General features: G+C 39.8%; 1 protein-coding gene across 4 annotated transcripts; it reads left to right on the plus strand.

Moving 5' to 3' along the window:
- Nucleotides 1–309: 309 nt before the first annotated feature.
- LOC133520889 (acetylcholine receptor subunit alpha-like) lies at nt 310–14,952 on the plus strand. Of its 4 annotated transcripts, none has more exons than XM_061855587.1 (11): nt 310–494; nt 9,189–9,310; nt 9,385–9,524; nt 10,080–10,124; nt 10,344–10,453; nt 10,742–10,922; nt 10,995–11,110; nt 11,179–11,484; nt 12,225–12,380; nt 14,269–14,530; nt 14,603–14,952. In XM_061855587.1, the coding sequence occupies exons 2-11, from the start codon at nt 9,238–9,240 to the stop codon at nt 14,801–14,803; spliced, it is 1,590 nt and encodes a 529-aa protein (XP_061711571.1). In that variant the 5' UTR covers nt 310–494; nt 9,189–9,237; the 3' UTR covers nt 14,804–14,952. The 4 variants fall into 4 exon arrangements, with proteins under 4 accessions (XP_061711571.1, XP_061711574.1, XP_061711573.1 ...); XM_061855590.1 differs by having other exon boundaries at nt 9,189–9,304; XM_061855589.1 differs by having other exon boundaries at nt 310–480.
- Nucleotides 14,953–26,801: the final 11,849 nt, after the last annotated feature.

Below are 26,801 nucleotides of genomic sequence, written 5' to 3' on the forward strand. Positions count from 1 at the left end.
AAAATAAAAACTAGTACCTACCTACGCATTCAATTTCTATACAAAATATTGTCGTTCTTCTGCATTAAAAAAAATAGACAGGGAAGGGTTTCAGTGGGATGAAAAATTGTGAAGATGATCCACGGAAACAATTTATTCTACTGATGACAAGGTAAGCTAAAGTTATGTAAAACACGTGTCGGTGTATCACAGCAGGTGATTATGTTATCAGCAGGCGCGCTGCGTGCGGCGGCCACGTGGCGTGTGCAGCGGGAGCGGCGGCGGCGGCGCGAGTGGCACCGCCCGCCCGGCGGCTGCGCGGCGCGGCGGGCGGCCGCGGGCGGCAGTCGTCGGCGCGCCTTCGTTGTCCGCGCGCGTACCATGCCGGTCTGACCGCGCCTGCCCGACCCGACCGCGACACCACCACGACACTGTGCCCCGTTAGCAACTAGTGACCATTCTAACGTGATCGCACCATGAATTGAAGTTTTGGAATTGCAGGCAAGGACGTCCCAGTGAGCCCCGACTTTGTACAACGTTTACACGCACGCACGTCCCGTGTTGTCGAGCCGCGCCTCGCGCCGCGGTTGCCGAGCCCCACGCTGGCGGTAGAGTCCGAAGCACGGGATCAATGTTGTCGCCGCGGAGTGTGGCCGACCGCGGCGCGGCTCGCGGCTCGTGCGCTTCGACTGTCCCCTCGTCACGGGGCACCACTCCACTCCACTCTTATATTTAATAGCACATTACTTTCAACCACAAAAACTTTCCATTTACATATACATATTAAACTTATTATGGTCACCGCGGGTAGGGGTACCGCGCGAAAATGTACACTGACACAAATTTTTGGATACTAAATGATAGCATGATAACATCATAACACATGAATTGGAGAAGATAAACTTTTATTAGTCCTAAGACTCTTTTCATGTAACGAACAATAAATTAACTATATAACAAAAAACAAAGAATATTAACTATATTTTTGCAAGACCCAAAAAAGCCTTACATAAACGCTGCAGTAACCAGTACTTGAGTGCAAACAAATAAGCGAGCGCAATTAAGCCCCGTATAATGTCTAAAACTCATTGCCTTTGATGTGATTTACTCGACACATATGTGTATTTAGAGACAACATTTCTGCTGATAGATCTGCAGCCCATCAATATAATTTATTTTTCTGATCCTGTCACACCGTAATTTGCCTATGCCCTTTTAAACATAGATGGCCCGATTTGAAGAATGAGATACGATAACGATAAGTTCTGGTTTAGATAAGTTCTCATTTAGATATCGTTTATATGTCGTATAATTGACAGAAGCAGCTCGATTCGGGCAACCAATGTCACTTTGACGTTAGAGATATAGTAGATAGATCTTATTGGGATCACAGAGAAATCGAAATAAACGTCAATTTTGACATGACGTTTAGTTATTGATCATTTAAAGATCTTTCAAAGATTTTAACTGTCTCTTAATCATTCTTTGAATCGGGCCGTATGTCAAAATTCGCATTGTTGATCTTTCTTTTGCATGTCCAATTTTATTTAGTACTTAGGAGGCACATAAGCACGAGTTATGTCGCACTACGAAACTTATTGTTTTAACAAATGCTCAGCCCATCACATTATCTCATATCTGTTCTAGGTCAACTAAATTAAAGTGAAAATGAACTATCAGTTAAATAAGAGTTAGGGTACTAAAGTTAATCTTTGGTTCAGTAGGAGACAATCATTATGATTAACGAAATGAAAGAGAAGCCCTTAGTAGTTAGCTACAATCATTAGTAAAAGTAGCCCTTTCATTTATTCATCCGCCCGTCTATAGATCCATCCATCGTAACAATACACGCCAAACACTAAACATGATATAAGCGCCTAACGCAATGGAGTGCAGTTACTAAAACGACTGCATTATGTTCAAGAGGACGGGACGCGAGCGCTCCTCCATACAATCTTAGTCCCCATATTCCTCGCAGGATATTGTTATTATGGAAAATATATTTCACCTTAGCAGCTCGAACAAGGGTATTTTGTTGTTTAAAAACAGTGAGCAAAATCACATTTTCCTCACTGGTGTTAAAAATTATATTTAAGTGACCTTTATATTCGAATGTCATTTGAACGGCCTTCGAATTTACGGGGCCTTAATACCAGTTCGAAATAAATACTTGGATCCTATTCGCTCAGTCCCTTCCACGTCGTTAGCAAAAAGAAAGAAAAAAAAGTTCATACGTCATTCAGCGGTATATTGACGAAGAAAGTCAGAACGCATCGTTCCAAAACACCTACGAATATGAATTCGTAATAATGTATTAATAAACAAAAAGTTTAACATTTTATTAAAAAAACTGAATTAAACGGATTTTATTGTAAATTTGAAATAAAGAAGTTTAAAAATATATACAATGATTATCACGAAAAATGAGTAGTTCTACTTTTAACCATCTCTACTATACTATTAGAAGTGTTATTAGTATTAGTAGTTTTATTTCAGTTTATCTCTACTATACTTGACAAATAGTTATCCTTTAACTATGTATGCCATTAACTTTCCTTAAACTACTCACCGATACTCCGAAGTTAACGGAATTCAATAAAAACACGGTGTACAAACTAAAAAAGTAGGCGAGCGAAGCACTTGCAACTATTTACGAGTAGGTAACATAATTTTACCCTATCATGAACTCTATTTGAAGCAAAACAGTTTTTCTATCAAGTTTCTTGTAAAATACGGAAAAGAAGATTTAATAAACCCGTCCGAGAGGAAGATTGTCAACAGTGTTAAATAACTGCAACTGGAGGCTATGACCGAGCGGCACCTCATTATGCTGTTGTCATTCTGGTTCCGAAATGAACATTACCATCGGAAAATAATTCGATTTTCAGGATCCGGTAAAAAATTACTAGAAAAAATAAGCGTAACAAAACCAGGTACTTATATTTAAGACTGATTTGCCTATGTATAGTTGTCATGCCTAAAATACTAAGTAAATACTCGTAAGTTTCTGGAAAAAAAAAACATTTTTGGTACAAGCTTTTATCGCTGACTCTTTTCATTCCACAGGCAACTAATACTGTTCTTTTCTTTCCACAGGCAACTAAAACTGAAAACCCCAAACACAACACTAGGTTGCGTTGTTTTATCACAGAGTTTCTATGGCCCCCTCCTGTCTCCATCATCAGATCAGCTCGATGGCACCATAATATTGCATTGTCACCCGACTTACATATCTATGCAAATTTTGAACTTCATGGGAAATTAGGAAGTGGGTCAATTTTAACAAGTTATGCCCACTAGTTACCATGAAATTGTTACCAGTGGTAACTACTGGGATTTTTTCCCACCTTTTACCACTGGTAACTACTGGGACAAAAATCCCTCTAGTTACCACCAACTTGAGTTATCCGCAATCCGGAAAGTATCTTACCTAGTTTTTTTCTTCTAAATAAAGTTAACTGTGCATTAGTGCATTTCACTTTTATCTTCGGATACGTAGTGAGTGTAGTTGGATGTGAGATGCGAGCAGTGCGTGTACCAACTGCAAAGGATTTGGGAAACTTCATTAAATAACTCAAATTTCCAATACCAAGAAAGATAACTTTCATGTACATATTTAAGCGAAATCATGAAGGGCAATTGGGCGTTGGTGCAGTGACAGTCTTATACGTTTATATCTTTACCTTTTACGCACTATCATTTTCCCACAAACTGAAAATTGCCATCCATCGGTTATCTTTTTTGAGCAGATACTTGTACAAGAGTACCACAGTTGAAACTCGATACTCTTGTACTTCAAACTTTTCCAAGCAACAGAAAACGCACAATCTGCTATTTTACTCTTTAGCCAATCAGAATCGACGTGACTCGGCTAAAATGTCGATTCGGCTTTATCACTTTATGATGGATGTTCTACTTTGACCTTGTTTTAGCCCCAAGCCCACTAGACAACGTCACCCCTGAATAACTATCTGCCAGGTCCCTACCTATATTTCAATTAATTTTAAATTTGATATAGAATGTACCTGACATGTAACTTTGTTTGTTTGTTTGTATTTGTCAGGTAGTCGTACTTGTCATCTGAGGTTGAGATACAAATAAATTACAATTCTAGGGGTATGGCCAACTTTTGAATAACCTATCAACATTTGTTTTATTTTATCAACGCCAATCAACATTTGAATAACCTATGGAAATGATCACGTGAGCTTAATTCACTTATGTGATGTGTCGTGTGTCATTCCGATACCTTCTTGCTTTTTAATTGACTGACGTCTACACTCTGCAGGCTCCGTTTGGGTCACATCTGTACTCCTGTATTCCTCGCAAAAATTAGGGTGCGGTATAGCTCTTTATGCGAGTGCGGTTTTGACGAAGGAACTTCGTATCACATTTTCTTTTCTTGCAACAGACTTAACCGCTCGTTATATGATGTATTACCGAATAATATCCCTCGGCCTATCAATTTTCAAACGCTTCTAGTTCTCATGGATCCTCCCATCACTGGAATTGTTCTTAAACACATACAAGAAAATAATATAAAACTTCAGTAACGGCTCTACATTTCCTAGTAAAATCATCTTATCTTATGTCTATTGTCCATTTCTTATCTCTCCTTATGTTGGTATGCCTTCTAATTGTCAAAACTGTCACCTTTCATGCTCTTTTTCTAATAAACTGTACATGTCCTGTGTTGTCTGTGATGTCCATAACAATAAATGTTTTTTGTTTTAGGTACCTACCATAAGTCCTTTTACCAAACCAAAATTTATCATACACCGAACATGCTTAGCGTACGTGGTACGTCTTGAAACGTCGTCATTGGCAAAATCCCTCCTGCCAAAACACATAAGAGGGGAAAGCCATAAAAAAAAAAAAATTAGGCGCAGCACATAAAACCGACAGTTTTTATAATGCCTAATGTAGATACAATAGTCTTCGGTAAGGAGTTATAAATATGGGTAACTAATGATCCATGCTGCCGCACCCGCCGCGCCCGCCGCGTCCGCTGGAGTTGAACAATTACACTCTAACGTCGACACAATCGTCACTTTTCACTCGGTACGCATTGTTTGCCTACAATTAGATATTTTGACAGGATATTATCACTAACCTAGAATATAAAAAAAAAAAACAATATCTGTAGGTACCTATCCTCTAGCTGCCCACAAACAAAAATTTACCAAGATAATTTCAAAATAGAGATTCAAATACAATGGAATGAGAAACCTTTTTATAGGCAGCTAGAGGTAATGGAAATACAAGAACTTTTCTATACAGCTTAGTATGGCGACTTGGGCACTTATTTTTTTTGTTTGTTTGTATCTACAAAATCAAAGGTAACTTGAACTTTGATTTCATACTTCAGTAAACTATAATACCAGTCATCTAAAGATATATTAAAGTAAATGTTGAAGTGTAAGGTACTGATAAGAGACACGTGGAGTAGAAAGCAATAAGAAATACAGTACATACGTACGACTTACCTATTTAATTAATGAAGAGTAGTACACAACATGATTTTTTAGGGTTCCGTAGCCAAATGGCAAAAGACGGAACCCTTATGGATTCGTCATGTCTGTCTGTCTGTCCGTCCGTATGTCACAGCCACTTTTTTCCGAAACTATAAGAACTATACTGTTCAAACTTGGTAAGTAGATGTATTCTGTAAACCGCATTAAGATTTTAATGATAAAACTAAAAAAATATATATGATATACATTACCATGCAAACTTCCACCGAAAATTGGTTTGAACGAGATCTAGTAAGTAGTTTTTTTTATCCGTCATAAAATTAAAAAAAAAATTGTTTTCATCAAACCCATACGTACGTGTGGGGTATCTATGGACAGGTCTTCAAAAATGATATTGAGGTTTCTAATATAATTTTTTTCTAAACTATGCTAATAGTTTGCGCAAGAGACACTTCCAAAGTAGTAAAATGTGTCCCCCCCCCCCCCTCCTGTAACTTCTAAAATAAGAGAATGATAAAACTAAAAAAAAATATGATGTACATTACCATGCAAACTTCCACCGAAAATTGGTTTGAACGAGATCTAGTAAGTTGTTTTTTTTAATACGTCATAAATGGTACGGAACCCTTCATGGGCGAGTCCGATTCGCACTTGGCCGCTTTTTTGCTAATATAAGAACGATTTTTATTATTAGTAAGTAGTAAGGTGAACAATATCACATCATTTGATCGAAACATGTGATTTAAAATATTCCCAGCCGTAACAAAAGATTTCTATCTCGAATTGTTTCGAACATAAAACATTCAGAAATCTTTATTTCCAAAATAATGATATTTTTGTAAGGGAAAATTTAGAAAATGAAGTATACAAATGACTAATTCACTTAATAAGCTAAGGATAATATGGAATTAAATAAGAATTAACATGTCAATTTGCATGAGAATGTTCACATTTTTATATAAGTAAGTAATGTCAGGTCTCGTTGTTCTCATTAATAAACTCATTTACGGAGTAATGCACCTTTTGAATCAATAAACATTTTATTCACGAGTTAAAACCCGAAATTGTGTTCATGTTTCTAATGTCACATAGGATATTATTGTAAATTTTAGTTCCAACTACATGTATACAATTGCCAGTCTTCCTAAGGCGGTGAGTGGGCTGTTCCAAGTCATTCTGACGACTGTCCCGGAATCTTTTTCTGTTTTTGGCGAACGAAAACGAGTTCACTCGGATGTACTTTGCCACTTCGAGTATAAACAGGGAGGGGAGTGTTAGAATGCGGAAATTAATGAAAAGTTGGTGGGCAGGTGTAACTGAGGCAACCCTCGCCATTCTTCTAATTATCTTTTGCTGGATTACAAATGGCCGGTCCCTGTCTGCTGCCAGGCCCCACAGCTCTAGCAGATATGACAGAACTGAATGGACGTACGCGTAGTAGACCTTGACAATGTTTGGACACAAGGCGAGAAATGACGAAATGGGCAGAAGTTAATTTGGCTCACACCTTATCAATTTGATACTGCCAATGAAGGCCGCGGTCACCAACAACCAACGCCAAGAAAACATTTCATTATTAGCTGTCGGCAGGGGCACATTTTCGACGTTTCCCTGCATAGGCTCTCCCTGCTTAGGATCGAACTCTAACTGCTTTGTCCTATCCAGATTTAGGATCATACTCTGTTTATACTGTTTGACGACCGGTCTGGCGGGTCTGGCCTAGTGGGTAGTGATTCTGACTATGAAGCCGATGTTCCTGGGTTCAAATCCTGGCCAATATTTATTTGTTATTTATTTATTTATACTCGTACCATACAAAACCCCTTACTGTCGTTTATTGGAAATATTATTCATAATACCCCTTTCTAAACGACAATGTATACAATAAAGGTATCACGGGATACCATAATAGCGTGTAGGTAGGAAAGGAATACCTACAGGTAAATATCCACTTGTTAATTACGTAATTAAAGGTAACTTGAACAAACTTGATTTCATGCTTCAGTAATGAAATCAAACACGAAATCTAATTACATTTAGACGTGAAATGCGGGGTGCTGACTCCAACCGCGCGCGATGTTATCGTATTTTATCGTATTTAGCTTACTTGTAGAAGAACATTCTAAAGCGTGAATTAATAAACTATGTTGAAATATTTTCTTACTCCTTATGTGTTTGTGATTTCGTCTATTGCGTGGGTACATGTTAGCGGATGAAGGAACCTTAAGGCTTATAATAATATATCATTTCCTAATTATCAAACACACTATACTTTTTCTAAATGACGCATGCTTCCCTTTCACAATGTTTTCATTCAATTCTGTTTTCCTCATTCCTCTTTATGTCCGGTAACCCCTTTCAGATATCGTTCTGAGAATGATAGATTGTTGTAAACTTTACATTGTGAAAGTAGATAATTTTAGGAAGATCTATTTAAGAAGGATGTTTTGTATCGGATTGGAACTTACCTACACTGACGTCATGATATCATTTAGTTATCGCAATGCATGTACGAACAAAGTACGAGCGAAATGCACCATAACTGAATGTCATTATTTAGATGTCAGTGTACGTTCGAATTAGCCTGTTACCCTTGTATGTAATCATGTTTGTGTTGTCGTCGCTGCCTTACTGAAAGTGACACGATCACATTTTTGAAAACAGAATGACGTGACAATATAAAAACATAGACCAATGGGGTTGGCCGGTCGAAGTATTAAACAGATGGCGCCATCATAGCTTGCCCTGTCAATCCCTAGAATTGTGTCAAATTCTTGTTGTTTTTTTTTTGGAATTTTGTGACCTGGATTCCAGTACTTTAAGCCAAATCTCATAGAACAAAACTAGAGACAGGGGCAAGCTATGATGGCGCCATCTATGCAAACCTTTGACAGTTGCCAACCCCATTCCAACAATATAAAGTGATACTGATCTAACATGGATCAATTTCCTCTCCAATTTTTGGGTATTATGGCTCAAACGATATTGTCGATGATTCCGCCATCGCCAAGGTTTAGGAATTAAGGCACGTGCTTTATGAAGACAATTTGCCGGTGAATATACAGTGAACATCCCTATACATAACGAATGAAGACAATTTGCCGATGAATATACAGTGAAAATACAGTGAACATCCCTAAATACATAACGTTGTTAACATATTATTGCATGTGCCTATGTAAAATAGTGCGTGTTATTTAACTTAATGTTAAATATTAAGATGTTGCTATATGTGAGATCCTATAATTGGCTCTGTGCCACTATTTATGTTGTTATTAGCATAGTTATAGCTGTTGGTTCTCCATGTAAAATAAATAAATAAATAAATAAATATCCACGGTGCAGTTCACTCAGATGAGAATCCTGTATACCTACAACCAGGACAAAACAAAGCACCGCTTTCCCAGAGAATACCGAATCAGATCGGTATCATATTGAAATGAGATCTAATAACTAAAACTCGAATAAAAAAAAAAGTCACTTTTCACACTGACAGATCAGTATAATATTGGAATAAGATTTAAAACTCGAATTGGCCTGCACATATGTCTCACACCTCCTTACAGCAGTTTCAGCCATTGGAAAACACATTAGATTGTTTTCCGTATTCTTGCGCTATAAATTCAAAATTCAAACCGGTCTTCCTTGGCTGTTACAGGCGTTTTGCATGAAGGAAAAGAAGAAATCGCTTCAGTAAGAATGAGTGATAATAGTTGTTACGATTTGTTGTTGCAGCGGGCTCGCGGCGTGCGCGGCGATGCGCTGACGCCATGCGCGCGCCGCCATGCGCCCCCGCGCCCCCCGCGCCGCGCCCGCCTGCCCCCTGCTGTTGCTGGCGCTGCTGCTGGCCGGTGAGTGTGCGTGTCTCTCCTCACCGCCGTCCCTGTGTGTGTATGTCCAGAGGCTCCACGCTAACGTGCGTGTGTTGCAGGCTGCGCCGGCAACCCCGACGCCAAGCGGCTGTACGACGACCTGCTCAGCAACTACAACAAGCTGGTGCGGCCCGTGCTCAACGTGAGTGACGCGCTCGCCGTGCGCATCAAACTCAAGCTCAGCCAGCTCATCGACGTGGTATGTACGACGTCATATGATTTGTAACATTTTACATAGATAGTTTACATTAATAATATAAATTGAAAATAATATTACATCTAAGTTTAAAAGAAGGTAATTGAGAAGCAGCAAGAAAAGCATAGTTCGTGTAATCCACGACGACGCCCAATTTTTTCAAATCTAACCTTTAATAACATGACAATACGACCGCGACCGCGACCGCAACCGCTCTGTCAACTACCACCGTCTGAGATCTGCCCTGAAGCATATCTGATAAGAGTGCGTGCGCTTTACCTCTTATGCCATAGTGGTGCAGTTTGATAGCTGTGGTCGGCAACATCGAACGCCTTCGACAGGTCACAGCACAACACTGCGATAGGTGAATACAGAATACAGAATACAGAATACAGACTTTATTGGTAAATATAAACATAGTACATTTTACACGTCATAAATCTAAAAACTATTGTATTGAGTACTTATCTATGTCCTTAACATAAAATTACAGTGACAACCTAACCCCGTGATACACCACGTACAATACATGATCTTATTCACTTCTTTTTGTTTCAGAATCTCAAAAATCAAATCATGACAACCAACCTTTGGGTGGAGCAGGTAAATCCAACGGGTAGATTGCGTTATCTTAGTTGAGCCTTTAGGTGCCCTCACAAGAAGCACTAAAGTATGGAGCTTTTTATTTTGTTTGTGAATGAAGTCATTTATTCGTTTCTTTCTATTACTAACGATTCTATACTAAGTTTACGATTAATTGACAATTTTATGTTAAGCGAGAGTTAATAATGAGATGTTAATGGGAGCCGGTGATGTTGACAGAGCTGGTACGACTACAAGCTGTCGTGGGAGCCGCGCGAGTACGGCGGCGTGGAGATGCTGCACGTGCCCTCCGACCACATCTGGCGGCCCGACATCGTGCTCTACAACAAGTAACTAGCCTACTTTCATTTTTTTTACAAACATAACAACTACATATTCCATAACATTCGTATTCGTATTCGGACATTCGCATCTTGGATATTCGGATTGGCATTCGCGAATATGAAGAATGAAAGATTCGTGACATCCCTGATCAAAACTCTTAGGGTAGTTCCTGAAGTCCTAGAACGCTGAAATTTGGTTTGTAAGCTAGTATAAGTACACAAACAACAAAAAATCTAAAACTTGAAACTTTTAAGTTTTTGAATTATAAGTAATGTAAGTTTTCGTTGTTGCAGCGCCGACGGGAACTTCGAGGTCACGCTGGCGACGAAGGCGACGCTGAACTACACGGGCCGCGTGGAGTGGCGTCCGCCCGCCATCTATAAGTCCTCCTGCGAGATTGACGTCGAGTACTTTCCCTTCGACCAGCAGACCTGCGTCATGAAGTTCGGCTCCTGGACTTACGATGGCTTCCAGGTACTAACCCAGCACTGTCATCACCAGTTCCCTACTCCCCGTGGCCAGTACTGACTGACAGTGGTATTGCAGGTGGACCTGCGGCACATCGACGAGGCGCGCGGCACCAACGTGGTGGAGCTCGGCGTCGACCTGTCCGAATTCTACACCTCGGTGGAGTGGGATATACTGGAGGTGCCGGCCGTCAGGTACGACCGTACCTCTCACAGAGTAGTGTGGTCCTCCCTCCCCGCGCTAAACCCGTGTCCTGTTGCAGAAACGAGAAGTTCTACACGTGCTGCGACGAGCCCTACCTCGACATCACGTTCAACATCACGATGCGGCGCAAGACGCTGTTCTACACCGTGAACCTAATAATCCCATGCATGGGCATCTCCTTCCTGACCGTGCTGGTGTTCTACCTGCCCTCGGACAGTGGCGAGAAGGTGTCGCTGTCCATCTCCATCCTGCTCTCGCTTACCGTATTCTTCTTGCTATTGGCCGAGATTATTCCTCCAACGTCGCTCGTGGTTCCATTGCTGGGCAAGTTTGTGCTCTTCACCATGATACTGGATACTTTCAGGTGAGCGTACAATTTTAACACGACTTTTTAGTACACTTACAATGTTCGGGTCAAATCATGCGAACTAAGTAAAATAGACCCACTTCTGATTATTCGACTGAGCTGAAACTATGGTATCATCGAGCCGATCTGATGATGGACATAGGAGGTGGCCATAGGAACTCTGTGATAAAATGACACAACCTAATTGTGTTTGGGTTTCTTGGAATTGTCTCGATCAGTATTAGTTGCCTGTAGAAAGAAAAACGATAAAAGCGTGTATCAATAATTAAACTTTCGACAAAAAACTTATTTGACGAAAGACTGTGATGCGAATATCGATTTATTTTATTTATAAGGAAAACTTACAGCTAAAGTAACAAGAAAGGTAATGGCATAGAAACAGTGAGCCAATAACAAGTTTCCACATGTAGAAACTGCGTAAATTATTACATATATAATATTTAATACATATTTTGCTTGTGTGTAAATGAAAATGAGTTGAACAGTGAACGAGAGTAACAAAAGAGAAAGAAACAAGATAGAAACACATTAGTGTTAACAGTGAGTCGTAGGAGAAGTCATGGGTCATTAGTTTGCGTATTGAAGTAAAGCTATCACAGAACAGATCGATGAGATCATGATGTTTGCAAAGCTGATTAAAGACCGAGTAGCTCTTAGATAGCAGTTCTTTGATACCACAATCCGATGACCTCGTGAGAAACCACTGCCCGCTCGAGCGACTTGTGTTCATGTTTCAGTATATGCGTGACGGTGGTGGTGCTGAACGTGCACTTCCGGTCGCCGCAGACGCACACGATGGCGCCGTGGGTGCGCCGCGTGTTCATCCACGTGCTGCCGCGGCTCCTGGTCATGCGGCGCCCGCACTACCGTCCCGACCCGCATCGTAGCCGCTTGTGAGTCAACTCATTCACCCTCGTTACACCAATGGGCTTGTCGCCTCACACTTGCATAAGAACATTTTCTTTCCTCGTTAATTCGGTGGTTCCACGGTGTAGGGGGCGTTAGCCCTTACACTTGGTTGATGCGACTGGTAGCGCTGGTGGCGGAGGTAGAATAATACACTGAAGGTTGGATGGATACTGAACGATTTACTGAGGAAAACCAGGGTTTATATAGTGGCTGTCTACGTGCATGGCATTTAGGTGACATTTAACAATATTAAATATAATTACAATTTTCTTAGATGATTCATACCCTTGACATTTCTATTGTGCGTTAATTAATCTATTTTCCATTTTCTTAATGTCACATGACATATGCATCACGTAGGGATGTTATAACTTGGTGTGCTAACTCTCTCGGCGATTATTAGTGTTTTGGCCACTGTGTAGAAGATTTACATAATGAAACACTTAATTATGAATAATGATAGTGCATATTGTTTATCATGATAATCAAATGATGATGATGGAATCAAAACTTGAGAAACTATTTAACATGTAAGTAACATAGATATGAACTAGGGATAAGCCCTTGCATACGAATTGCCATTGTGGCCTTGAAGTACAACCACGTGAGCACCGCCCATATCCCGCCTACCAAGCGCTCGAAGCGATAACTTTGTACGGACGTACATACAAGGCCAACGCCACGCGGGTTACGTTTAAGCGCGTCACAGACGGAATGAATGAAATACTTTATTGCGATAAATATAAGATGAAAGATAATGATTGTTGAGTAGCAATACATGTTTAGCCTTAAAAGAGCATGCAAAATTAATTTTTACACCTAAAATAAAATATATTAATGTGAAATTACATGATATAAAAATAGTACATGTCTAGTGACAAATGGCATGCAAATACTTTAACAGACAGGTAATTATATTTACAATAATAATTACATTTAATGGGGTATGTCAGTCACTAAGTCTAAGTTTTAATACATTATAATAAAATTCAAAATTACATTTCTAAGCACCTATATCAAGAGTAAATGACAAAGATTGTAACTAATTAAAGCCAACTAATACAGATATGTGTAAGTATGTGTAAGGATAGCAATGGTTATTTCAAACATGACAAGAGGTTTTCGGTTTCCTGATAAGATAGTGTTTGTAAAAAGGCAATTAGTTTTGCTTTGCAGTTATAGGAGTTTAGGTAGTAAATATTTAATTGTTTATTAATTTTAATAAGATAAGATAAGAATAAATATATACCTAAGTCAACGAATAAAACAATAACAAACCCGTGTTCTTGTTATTTTGAATGTTATTAATCATTATGTAAAAGAAACGGGAAATAACTCTATAAGACATGTAATACTTTAATTTCGGTAATTATATACGGTAGGTAATCATATTAAGTACATATATGTATCCATATATAATGTAAATAACGCATAATGCATTTCTACTTCATAATAACTTCCAAAGAGAAATGACGTCCTTACAAGGTTAATGCATTAGCGTCATGACGTACGAGCGAACATCGGTTGCGCGACTTGCGCGTGAGAATGAAATAAAATTATCGTTCAATTTTAGTTCAATTAGTTTTAAGCAATAAATAAACGTAATTGGAAATTACTTACCGATGATATCAGATCTTTCTTCTTACACTTTTTATAATGGTATTTACAACCTTTTACAACGCAATTAGGCATTTTTGTGTTATGTTGCGTGACATCTTTTCACTGCACAATTCGCCACACGACTGAGCGCAGCGGTGTAACTAAATGCGATCTTGACACCCATGTATGTACAGGTCCATTCGTAGTGCTCGTAAGGCCGGTCTTTACGAAGTAATATATAAGTAATAAATGTTGTCCCTTATGTGTGTGCAGCGCCGGACTCGCGACGGCAGCGGAGACGGTGCAGTGGGAGCACGAGGCGGGGTGGTGCGGCGGTGAGGGCGCGGGGGCGGGCGCGGGGGCGGGGGTGCCGCCCGCGCCGCTGCCGCCGCCCGCGGCCGCGTGCCGCCTGCACGACGCGCCCGCGCTCTGCGACGCGCTGCGCCGCTGGCACCGCTGCCCCGAGCTGCACAAGGCTATCGACGGCATCAACTACATCGCCGACCAGACGCGCAAGGACGAGGAAGCCACGAGGGTGGGTATATACGGACCGTGTGTATGTGTGTTTGTTATTCAGTCCCGTCTGATGGTGTGCTCGTGTGTGCAGGTGAAGGAGGACTGGAAGTACGTGGCGATGGTGCTGGACCGGCTGTTCCTGTGGATCTTCACCCTGGCGGTGCTGGTGGGGTCGGCGGGCATCATCCTGCAGGCGCCGACGCTGTACGACGAGCGCGCGCCCATCGACGTGCGCCTCTCCGAGATCGCGTACGCCACCGCCAAGCCGCGCCCGCCGCCGCCGCCGCGGTAGGCAGACCTAACAAACAGAGACGGTCTCTTCGCTGTCCCTATCTCTTTGTACATAATAAAATAATTATATTAGTTTATACGACGAAATAACGTGATCGAAAATGAGTCGAATTTCTTTTGATAGAGACGAAATAAATCGATTGTTTATATTATGATTGTTTTAATGCCTCCCCATTACACGCCTATTATATATTTTATGTAGTCGTCGACTGTAATGGTTGAATTAAGATTTCGTATACCAAACTGTAATTGGGTACTTTTCATGTACGGGCTCCCAACTCAACTATAATATTCATTTCAAAACGGTTTAGTCAACTATAATGAAATGGACCAATCACAACTCGCCGCGGTCAACGACGGACGAAACAAAACGATAGCTTAAATTAATTATTTACTTTAGGTTGTATAGTAGAAACAATTGCTTCATAAGTCATAAACGCACATTTGACACCCTTAGTCTATACTAAGAAAAAAGAAAATAAATTTCTATCAACATCTATAGACTACGAAAACTGCTTACCATTGCTTGTTAGTCTCCATAGGCTACAGTGGCAAAATCGAGAAAAACTGTCAAAAAATTGAATTTAGCAAGGAGCAAGTACCAGGGCCTCATGAGTTACGAGAAGGTACACTTGCAGGTTGGCAATACCAATACACATTAATTATATATTTTTAGAAAGATAAAAGATCCAGCTTTAATTTTATGTGAAATTCAACCATGTAAACAAGAAAAATAAATAACTAGGGATCAAAATCACCTCGAATAGGTCGCATGCTTTTTTTTTACATTTTTCTGAATATTACATAGAATTGTGCAAAACTGAGACAGCAAATTAAGTTTAATTATAATGTGAGTAATTCAGCATTAAATATGATTTCACCTTATATTTTTATGCTTTGGATATATGAATAATAAGGGATCTTAACCTATAGCTTTTTTATCAGTCAAAACCTTTTTGATAGAATAAGTTCTATATATCTAAACCCAACCAAGTAGTTAAAAAAACCGGGCAAGTGCGAGTCAGACTCGCGCACGAAGGGTTCCGTACCATTATTTGTAAAAACGGCAAAAAAAATGTTTGTTGTATGGGAGCCCCCCCCCCCTCCCTTTTTTTTTCATTTTCAATTTCAACTGTCTAGCTATCACCGTTCATGAGATACAGCCTGGTGACAGACGGACGGACGGACAGCGAAGTCTCAGTAACGCATTACCCTAGTCCCGTTTGACCCTTTGAGTACGAAACCCTAAAAAGTGACCTAGCCCTCCAGTGACCGAGGCCAGTTTAATACCTGCGTCCAATGCCAAATCTACTGAGCAATTGCGTAAACATCCCTTGTAGCAACATTAGAGTTTATCATAAGGTTACTTCGCCCATTGTCAGAAACTTGTTTCTAAATATCAGATACTCGTCGCAGCATCTATTGTCCGACGGTGGTACTACCTACGTTCTGCCTCTTGCGCCTAGAGGTCGCTAGTTAATTGAAAATGCATAAATTTCACAGATGTCTGTAGGGTTGGGGTCGTGGAAAAATTAACCACAGCCATTATGCTTATCCCGTTCCAGGATTTAGCTAATTTCTTCGTTTTCCTATATTTTCGGGCTTTAATCGGTTAGATGTCATTAGTTCTACTCCTCGGTAGGTAGCGCTAGTAGTAGTGTGATTCCGATATAGAGTTTGTCAAACGAGTCGTGTCAAGGGAACGACAATTAGAAATGTAGTAACTAGTAGCTCTGTGAGCTGTAGACCTCGCGAGCATAGCTTATGGCTCCTCTACACGATGGCCCAGCGTAGGCAAGTCCTAGGGGCGCATTTATGCGTTAGAGCAGCGGTTCCTAACTTGGGGTAATTACCCCCATAGTGGTAAATCTGGTATTTTACGAAGGTAATAAGCTCAATTAAATATAGCAGAAATTAGACCTGTAAGAAAGAATATTGATATTTATTGGGAGTAGGGGTAAAATCGGGTTCCCTAGTTAGTCATAGGGGTGGCAGAACTGACAAGGTTAGGAACCACTGCGTTAGAGGGAGAAAGTGATATTGCTATCTCATTTCACCGCATAGCAGCGTCCCTTAGATTGGCCTACGCTGGGCCATCGTGTAGAGGATCCCTTAAAACTAAATAAATGTATGGCTCCGCTGTTTAGAAGAATTTATAAAAACTAAATTGACAAAAAAACATAATTATCGAATAGGATGGTCCAACTTTGTATGTAGAAAAAAGTTGAAAGGATTTTATCTTCACATGGCTCCCTTTATAGAACAGTAATCTATGTGCCAAATTTGAACTCATTTGCGAATGATTAGGTGGTCGCTATGATTTTGTGATTTTCAATATCCTCATACAAATAAAAAAATGCAAAGTTACCTAAAACAAAAAAAAAACGATCGGCATCTTTTTTTAGCATACTTATAAATAATAAATAAAATGAATAAAGAGCCCTTAAAGACATTTCCAAAGCAGAATTATTGATGGGTCAATTTATTTTCATACTATTTTGTATAGCAGTATTGTTTCATTTATAGCGACCTCTAAATAATGGTAATTGCTTTTAATTTTTTATAGATACTTTTTCGTATATCAGAATTTAAAAAGCCCGCAGGGAAAAGGAATTTTCATTAATTATTAAATAAGAAAACTTTGTAGACACTTAAATATACTGCCATCTTTGGACACATGATTAAAACTTTTGGAACGTTATGGTGCCATCGCTCGAAACGATGGATCGCGCTGGCAACACTGGCCGGGAGCAAACGTCAAATTAGCTCTGCGTATTAAAATAATTCTTTAAAACGTTATAATGTAATAATTAAGAAGTTTTGGTGATAAATAGAAAGTTCACATCGCAATTGAAGTAGAACATCGTTATCCTTCTAATGTAACATAAAAAGAAAAAATTGACGACAGAAAACAAGGCAACTGTCAACGGCGTAACGTTCCAAATTTAAAATTACACCGTATTTGCCTGTATTTTACCGCAGATTTTTACAGATGAGTATTGTTTTCATAATTTATAAGCCTAGTTTTTTGTTTATTTGTCTAGAATTATTATTTGTCAAACTTTATTTTGTGCTACCTTTATATGTTTTGTGAAGAACTTGGTTTGTAACATAACAGGATTCTAACATATCAAAATATCTTAATTCATTTTTAAATCACTTCAAGAACAATAAAATTATACCCTGTGGTAATGAGTGAACTTGCAAGATAGTGAATTATAAAGTTTACTCTTTGCAATCTTACTTAGAAATTAAGTCAGTGGAGTTATTTTTACTTTATTTTAGTCATTATATTTTGTTAGAAGCATTGAAATTCATTACATTTTCTGGCTCAGATATCTCACATTATGAATATGTTTACAGCAAAAACCACTAAAATGACTACACGCAAGGATGTCTTGGTGGCTAAAGTGCAACAATTACAAAAAGACCTCAAAGAAGCCGCTGTGTTGAATACAAAACTCCTCCAAGAGCAGGAAGAGAGTGAACAGGAATTTGAGCGTGTTGTTCGAACAAATACAACTCTCAAAAGTCAGCTTGCAAATCAGGATATTGAATTTGAGGACATGCAAGGGCAGCGGGATGAACTTCAGGCTGCTGTTGACCGGTTCCAGCAATGCCAGGAGATACACGAGCAGGCATTGCAACGCATTCAGGACCTGGAACAACAGCTGGAGGAGTCAGAGTCAAAAAATATTTGCAAGTATTGCTCCGGCCAGTCCGGACCGCCTAACAATAATTTAAGTATTTTTGCTGAACTTAATAGTTTCGAACTAGATTTAGATAATGAAAACACAGGTAGCTCCCCTATGGTAGGAACTGTAGGTTTTACAAGTTCTGTGCCCATAGAGGGCAGCAGTGATAGTATAATTACACTGAAAGGCTCCAAGAAAATAAAAAAATATTTAAAATTAAGTAGATTCATAAAAAGATCAAAACTTTTAGTAAAACGCAATAATTCAGTATTCAAAACACTACAATCTAAATGTAATAGTGTCGCCTTGAGTGTTGAACTTCTAAATTGTCAATACAAATTAGACCGAACAGTAGAAGAGTTGAATCATCAATCCGATGAATTAAATAAATTGGAATTAAAGTTAAAAGACCTCAATAATAGAGACGAACTATCAAGTAAAGCATTACAGGAATACATAGCCTTTATGAATAATGTTCTAGAACCGGGCAGCAGCTACCCTCTGCGCATGGACTCGCCGCGGCCTCCGACGCGCCCCGTGGCACCGGAGTCGCCCGCGCTGCGCGCCGTCCTGGCCGCACCGTGCTCGCCAGCGCTGCGCGCCCTCTTCGCCTCGCGCGCTTCCCTCGCACCCGAGCTGCGCCGCAGTCCCGAGCCTGCCCCCAGCCCCGTGGACACGACGCCACTGCAGCCATCATCACCGCCGAGCCTTATTGAGCGGGCGTGCCTTGTCGAGCTGGCTCCGTCGCCGCCGAGCCTTGTCAAGCTGGCTTTGTCGCTGCTGACCTATGTCGAGCCAGCTCCGACGCCGCTGCCCTTCGTGGAGCCGGCGGCCTCGCTGCCGAGCCTCGTGGTGCCGGCGGCCCCGCCGCCGAGCCTCGTGGAGCCGGCGGCCTCGCCGCCGAGCCTCGTGGTGCCGGCGGCCTCGCCGCCGAGCCTCGTGGAGCCGGCGGCCTCGCCGCCGAGCCTCGTGGTGCCGGCGGCCTCGCCGCCGAGCCTCGTGGAGCCGGCGGCCTCGCCGCCGAGCCTCGTGGAGCCGGCGGCCTCGCCGCCGAGCCTCGTGGTGCCGGCGGCCTCGCCGCGGAGCCTCGTGGAGCCGGCGGCCTCGCCGCCGAGCCTCGTGGTGCCGGCGGCCCCGCCGCCGTGCTCCCCGGCAGGCCGCGCGCCCGCGCCGCCCGCCCCGGCTCGGGCGCCGCCCTCGCGCCGCGCCCCGAGCCCGCGCGGCGGCCCCCGCCGCACCATCCTATACTCTGACGAGGTGGGCTCCGGCCTTGGCGCGCTGCTGGCGGAGCGCTTGTCGCAGGGCGTCCTCAACAACTGTCACCCGGGGACCTCCGCCGATCGACTGATAGAATGTATTTCTACAGGCGAGTTTGACCGCGCCTCCACGCTTATCGTTTTCTTAGGGAATAGTATAGACTGTACTAAGCGAGATATTTTAAAATTATCCGCTACGCTGTCGGCGATTGACCAGAGAGAGGTTGCAAAAATAATTATCTGTGCGCTCCCATATAGAATGTCGAGCAAGGTCAATAAAAGGGTATTTCACTACAATTCTTTATTGTATAACCTTTCCTTGTACAGTAGTACGATTTCGTATTTTGATACGAATAAATTTATACAAGATTTTGTTATGTCCCATAAAAGAACCTACCTACCCAGAAGATGTCTAGTAGAGTGTGCTAACCTGTTAGCATATAATATTGAAGACCCCGTCGTGGCTAGCGCGGCGTCTAATAGCCTTAAGTCACGTAGTATTTTACGCCTTGGTAGCGTAGGTTTTGAGATGGAGCCGTCTGGAGATTTGAATTTAAACTAACCGCTACGACAACGTGTGCACCAGCCGGCTCCGTTCCTATTGATCACTGCGATGCTAGTATGTTTAGTAAAACCGATTTATTGAACTTAGTTCACCAAAATATCCAAGGATTTGCCTGTAAGGAACTTGAAATTGATTTGTTTTTACAGTCCGACAATATTGACGTTCTCTGTATTACTGAACACTGGCTTAAAGGTCATGAGTTTATGTTTAATTTCAATAATCATAATATAGTAAGTTCTTTTTTTAGGAAATCCTGCAATCGCGGCGGGTCATTGATAATGGTGAAACATAATTTAAAAAGTAAGGAACGTAGAGACATTGTTGACATGTCTGTGGAACGGCATATAGAACTTTCCTGTGTTGAGTTGGAACAATTTATAATTGTATGCGTGTACAGGCCCCCATCGGCGGACTATAACTTATTTGAATCGGTCATAGATGAAGTACTTAGTAGTATTTTTAGAACTCCGAAAAATATAATTGTGTGTGGCGATTTTAATATTAACTTACTTGAAAATTCGCCATTTTGTGGAAGGTTATTAAATACTTTTAAATCCTTCAATTTAGTCAATGTATTTTGTGAGCCTACTCGAATCACAGCAACCAGTGCTACATGTATAGATAACATCTTTAGTAACAAGGATGCGATTAGTAAATCTGTTATTAACAACCTAAGTTCTGATCACTGTGGATTAAAAGCGTCTTTCAGCGGGAAAACTGAAGAAATTCCTCTAGATACCATGTGCAGGCCGATTTCCGAAAAGCGCCTAGATTTATTCAATCGTAAAATCACTAAACAATTATGTTGTCTTTCATGTAATCAGGATAACCCTGACTGTTTGAGTTCCGAGTTGTTTAACTGTATTAAAACGGAATTTGATGCCTGTTTCATTCAGAAGAAGGTGAAAGGCAAGGCCAAGACTAAATTTTGCGACTGGGCTACGCCGGATATTCACGAGAAAAGACGCCGACTATACGACTTGTATGATTTAAAAGCAACTGATAAAAGGCCGGAATTTCTGGAGTACGTTAAGAATTTTTCTAAATCTTTTAAGATGATGTGTGTCGCCGCTAAAGCTGATTATTTGTCCAAAAAGATCCTAAGTTCTAGTGATAAAGTTAAAACTGTATGGCAAGTAATCGGCAATGAAACTGGAAAACGTAAGATGAAGGATCCGCACTACACCGTACGAATTGCTGACACTTTAGTAAGTTCTGACCGTGAAGTGGCAGATCATTTTGAGCGGTTTTTCTCGAATATACCGGTAGAAACAACAAAGTCTCTTAATTCATCGCCAGACGTCGCTGAAGAAATTTTGAAGACAAATGTGGCGGAATGTACAGAAATTTTCAAATTTTCGTATGTCACTCCGAACATAGTTCTTAAGACTTTTAGGTCATTAAATATAAAGAAAACAGAAGACCTATGGGGTCTGTCAGTCAAAGTATTACATTCCATTATTGAATCGATTGCACCATACTTAGCTGAGATTTTCAACAGATGCATTGATGCTGGAATTTTTCCAGATATTATGAAACATAGCAAAATTATCCCGTTGTTTAAATCAGGAACAAGAACCGACTCCACAAACTTTAGACCTATTTCAATACTACCGGCATTAAGCAAAGTGTTCGAGAAACTTATTCTAAATCAACTATCGTCACATTTCAACAGAAATAAACTGCTTGATAGCAATCAATTTGGTTTTACCAGAGGTCGATCAACTACTGACGCCGGTGTGGTACTTCTAAAACACATCTTTGACGCTTGGGAAAAAGCTCAAGATGCTATTGGAATTTTCTGTGATCTGTCGAAGGCATTTGATTGCGTTGATCACGAAAATTTAAAGAGAAAATTAAGCCACTATGGGATAAAAGCTAGTGCCCTTGACCTTGTCTCATCGTACCTTTCGAATAGAACTCAGCGAGTAGTTATTAATGGAACTCAATCGGCTGGGTCCCCGGTAGCCCTCGGAGTGCCGCAAGGTTCAATTCTTGGTCCCTTCCTGTTTTTGGTATACATCAATGACCTACCAAAAGTTGTGCAAGAAAGACATGATATAGTGTTGTTTGCAGATGACACTTCCCTTATATTTAAAGTGAACAGAAAGGAAAATAGATTCGAGAGCATTAATGACGCGCTATCTACCGTATTAAACTGGTTTACGGCAAACAATTTGCTTTTGAACGCAAAGAAAACCAAATGCATCAAATTTACGCTACCTAACGTCAAGCAGGTAAATAACAGCAAGATTAAAATAAAAGGTGATACGCTGGAATTTGAAGATCGAACTGTTTTCCTGGGAGTCACTTTAGACTCAAAACTGCAATGGCATGCACATATAGCCACTTTAGCCGGCAAACTTAGTTCAGCAGCCTATGCAGTGAGGAGAATCAGACAGCTAACAAACGTAGAGACGGCCAGGCTGGTTTACTTTAGTTACTTCCATAGTGTTATGTCGTATGGAATTCTGTTGTGGGGAAAAGCGGCAGACATTCAGACAATATTTGTACTGCAAAAGCGAGCTGTACGTTCCATCTATGGACTGGGCGCTCGAGTATCCCTAAGAGAGAAATTTAAAGATGCAAGCATTCTTACCGTTGCATCTCAATACATACTTGAGAATATTATGTATGTTCGGAAAAACATTAACGAATTCAAGCTTAACAGTGATATCCATAACTATAACACTAGAAACAAGCATAAACTTGCTGTGCCCGCCCACCGCCTCCGTAAGGTTAGTACGTCTTTCGTCGGGAACTGTACACGTTTTTATAACAAAGTTCCCACTGATATAGTGAATTTGCCTCTTAACAAATTTAAGTCACACGTTAAGAGCTCTTTGTTAAGTAAGGCGTATTATGCTGTGAATGATATCATAGATGATAAGGATGCCTTTAAGCCAGTAGCTTGATCTTGATAGTATGATAAAAATGTCAGTAATAGTGTTTTCGTTTTCTTCCTGTGAAATAACCATACTAGCGTCCAGTAGAACTGACACAAGAGAACATCATGTTCTCGTTTGATTGTATTATTTTAGTTTTGGACACTTAGAGACCTTATACAGCTCTAAGATTTTATTTTATTTTAAATTTTATTTTATTTTAAATTTTATTTTATTTTAAATTTCATTTTATTTTAATACCTATTTTAATGATTTGGACACTTAGAGACCTATACATCTCTAAGTCAATTTAAATTTATAATTTAGTTTTATAGGTAGGCACTCCTTATGAATAATATGTAGTCGCGTTTATGTGGCGCTATTCCGTCTTTAATGTAACTTACAAGCACAAATGTTGTATCTCACAATTTTTTTTATTATATTTATATTAATACAACCCGGCAGCTTGAACATGTCATGCTCGCTTAAAAGTCTTTACTTACGGTGGCGTCGTTGATCGGGTCGCCACTTTCCCGAATGAAGGTTGAGGGAGGCGATGGCTGAGATACACGTCATACTCGTGAACGGGTGCTGTTTGTGGAGACCGGTCTGTTTAAGCTTACGCGGGGTACAGGTTATGTTAAAGTATGTAACTTTACTTTTGAGTGACATTAACGTGAGACACTTCATTCGGTTCTTGTCTGTTTTAATTTTTTTGTCTTTTAATTATTTATATAAGAATTCAAGCCTTGGCGACCCTCTACATCTCTAAGGATAATTTAATATATATTTTTATATTTTATCTCTGACACTTAGAGACTTATACATCTCTAAAGAATTTTAGTATTTTATGGTTTTATTTTTTTATCATAGTTTTTTTTGTGTAATTTGACATTTAGAGACAGTATACATCTCTAATAAAGTATTTATTATTTCATAGATTCGATATTTGTAATTGTTTTTTTTTTTAAATTTATTGTTTGTAAAAATGGACATGTAAAAGTGCCCCTGTGGCCTATTTGCTGAATAAATGTTTGATATTTGATATTGTTTGATATTTGATATTTGATGCTGTCAATCATTTGGCCTTTTATCTATTAGATACTTTTAGGTCTTTAACAATTTTAACATATATTAGTAAACGAATAAGGATCAAAAAGATCATCATGGAAAGGAAAGTCAAATGGCGTTCTACAAATTTTTATCATGTGTCGAAAGATATAGCAGCAATTTTACTGTAGTAACAAAATTTTGTTTGACAATCCACCTCCATTTCAAATTCTCTTTGCCAACGCCTACAAAATGGGAAGGAAAGAGAAAATACTCCCTTTCCCGTTTCCAAACGCCCACAGTTAGTCGGTCATCCCCTGAATGGTAAAAGTAGAACCACCTCCATCTTCGTCGGCAGAAGAAGGGCCATCAGAGCTTCACTCTGTAGTGTTTTATCTCTATAGGATTTGGCAATTTAATCCGCTAAAACATCATTTTGCTACATCGAATACCTTGACTAAAATATCAACAGAAGATATATAATAAATCTTCGGAACATTGTGTTCCTGCAAATTTGTGCCCTGAATTTTTGTAGACAAGATTATAGCAAGCATCGCTGGCTCTTAGTAATCTATATGCACCAAAATGCAAAATGAATGCCACGAACCGTACCGAAACTTTCTGAGGCGACTGCACGCAGGAAATATTCTAAAAAACCGTTTCCCTTTTTTAGCTATGATATATACATTTTTTTATTAAGGCAATATAACATTCATTTACGTTTAAACTTCTATTCCTAATATAATATCAATATTCCAATCTACAACTACGTCTCTATAGCAAAGCCAAAGTTGATAAATTAATCTAAATGCAAAAACTGCTCAGATTTTTTTAAAACATGAACCCGTTTTCGCCTGCGCAACTGTCCGTCTCCTTGAACTTTAACGGCCGTAAAAAAAGTTGAAACAATAAAACTGAAACGAATACGCTTTGCTCGCGCTTCGTGCTCGCTTGATCAACAATACGAAATTTAAATACAAAAAAAAAATACAAAATGTTACAATTCAGGGAATAGATCCAGGGTCCTCTTCTCTCTCCCTGTTACAAAGCTTAGTCAATAAAAAATAGGAAATTAAAGTGCAAAAAAAAAAACAAAAAAGATTTCATTGTTCGGGATTTGAGCCCGGAACCTCATGATTGTAAAGCTAGTGTATTCCAATTGAGCCACGAATGGATATATGTGATACGGTGAAATTAGGCTACTTATTCTCGAGTAAAACCTAAATATCTAAATACCCCCTAAACCAGCGTTCTAAAATATATGAATTTTTCGCAAATCACTCTGTAACCATGTCTCACAAGGAGGAAACTCTTATGATATCGATACGGCTATTTGTTTAGGCGCGACGTACCATGACTCCGCCATTTTGAAAAAATTCCAAAAACTGGATCGACAAAAAAATTCTATTTGATCATAGAATATGATCGCAAAATTTCACGCGAATCGGTTGAGAATTGCGACCTGTAGAGGAGAACATCCGGACATACGAAAGCAGATTGCGCGAGTCAAAACGTAGACCTACGCTACGCTTCGGTCAAAAATTGCGGCGATTTCTATTAATGGGTTCCGATAACCTACTTTTACGTAAAGTCGATTTGCAAACTACATCACCAGATGTCACTATAAAATGGATGCAATTATAAGGCATGAACACAACATTAAGAAGGAACATACCTCTATATGATTGATATGAACTTATTAATTTTAAAGTGCAGAGCAGAGTCTCTACTCTGATCTAGTAAAATCGGAGCAAACACGAGTCAAATTCAAATTGGGAAATTAGAATCCCAAGAGTTCTAATGCTATTTGTAGCCTGGAAATTTTAAATTGAAAGTGTTCAAAACTAATTTAGAAGGTAAGAAGAAAATAAAGACGAGTCGATGTCTTTTTGGCATTTAGGTCCCATGATAAAAAGTAAAAATCATTTCTTGGGGAAGAAAAATAAAATAAAATAACAAACTGTTTAGTTGTTTAACGAAAAGAATTTTAACCCAAAAATCCCATAGATGTCGCTTCTCAACTAAGACGTCCACACTAGATCGCGCTGTTAAGATTTTTCTACGAAACACTATCACGTTTTACTGATGGGTTGGTTAGGTAAGGTTCGGAGTTAGGTTAGGTTTTGAGTTAGGTTAGGTTTTGAGTTAGGTTAGGTTTTGAGTTAGGTTAGGTTTTGAGTTAGGTTAGGTTTTGAGTTAGGTTAGGTTTTGAGTTAGGTTAGGTTTTGAGTTAGGTTAGGTTTTGAGTTAGGTTAGGTTTTGAGTTAGGTTAGGTTTTGAGTTAGGTTAGGTTTTGAGTTAGGTTAGGTTTTGAGTTAGGTTAGGTTTTGAGTTAGGTTAGGTTTTGAGTTAGGTTAGGTTTTGAGTTAGGTTAGGTTTTGAGTTAGGTTAGGTTTTGAGTTAGGTTAGGTTTTGAGTTAGGTTAGGTTTTGAGTTAGGTTAGGTTTTGAGTTAGGTTAGGTTTTGAGTTAGGTTAGGTTTTGAGTTAGGTTAGGTTTTGAGTTAGGTTAGGTTTTGAGTTAGGTTAGGTTTTGAGTTAGGTTAGGTT

Source organism: Cydia pomonella, chromosome 8 (genome assembly GCF_033807575.1).
Source record: "Cydia pomonella isolate Wapato2018A chromosome 8, ilCydPomo1, whole genome shotgun sequence".
NCBI classification, from domain to species: domain Eukaryota; kingdom Metazoa; phylum Arthropoda; class Insecta; order Lepidoptera; family Tortricidae; genus Cydia; species Cydia pomonella.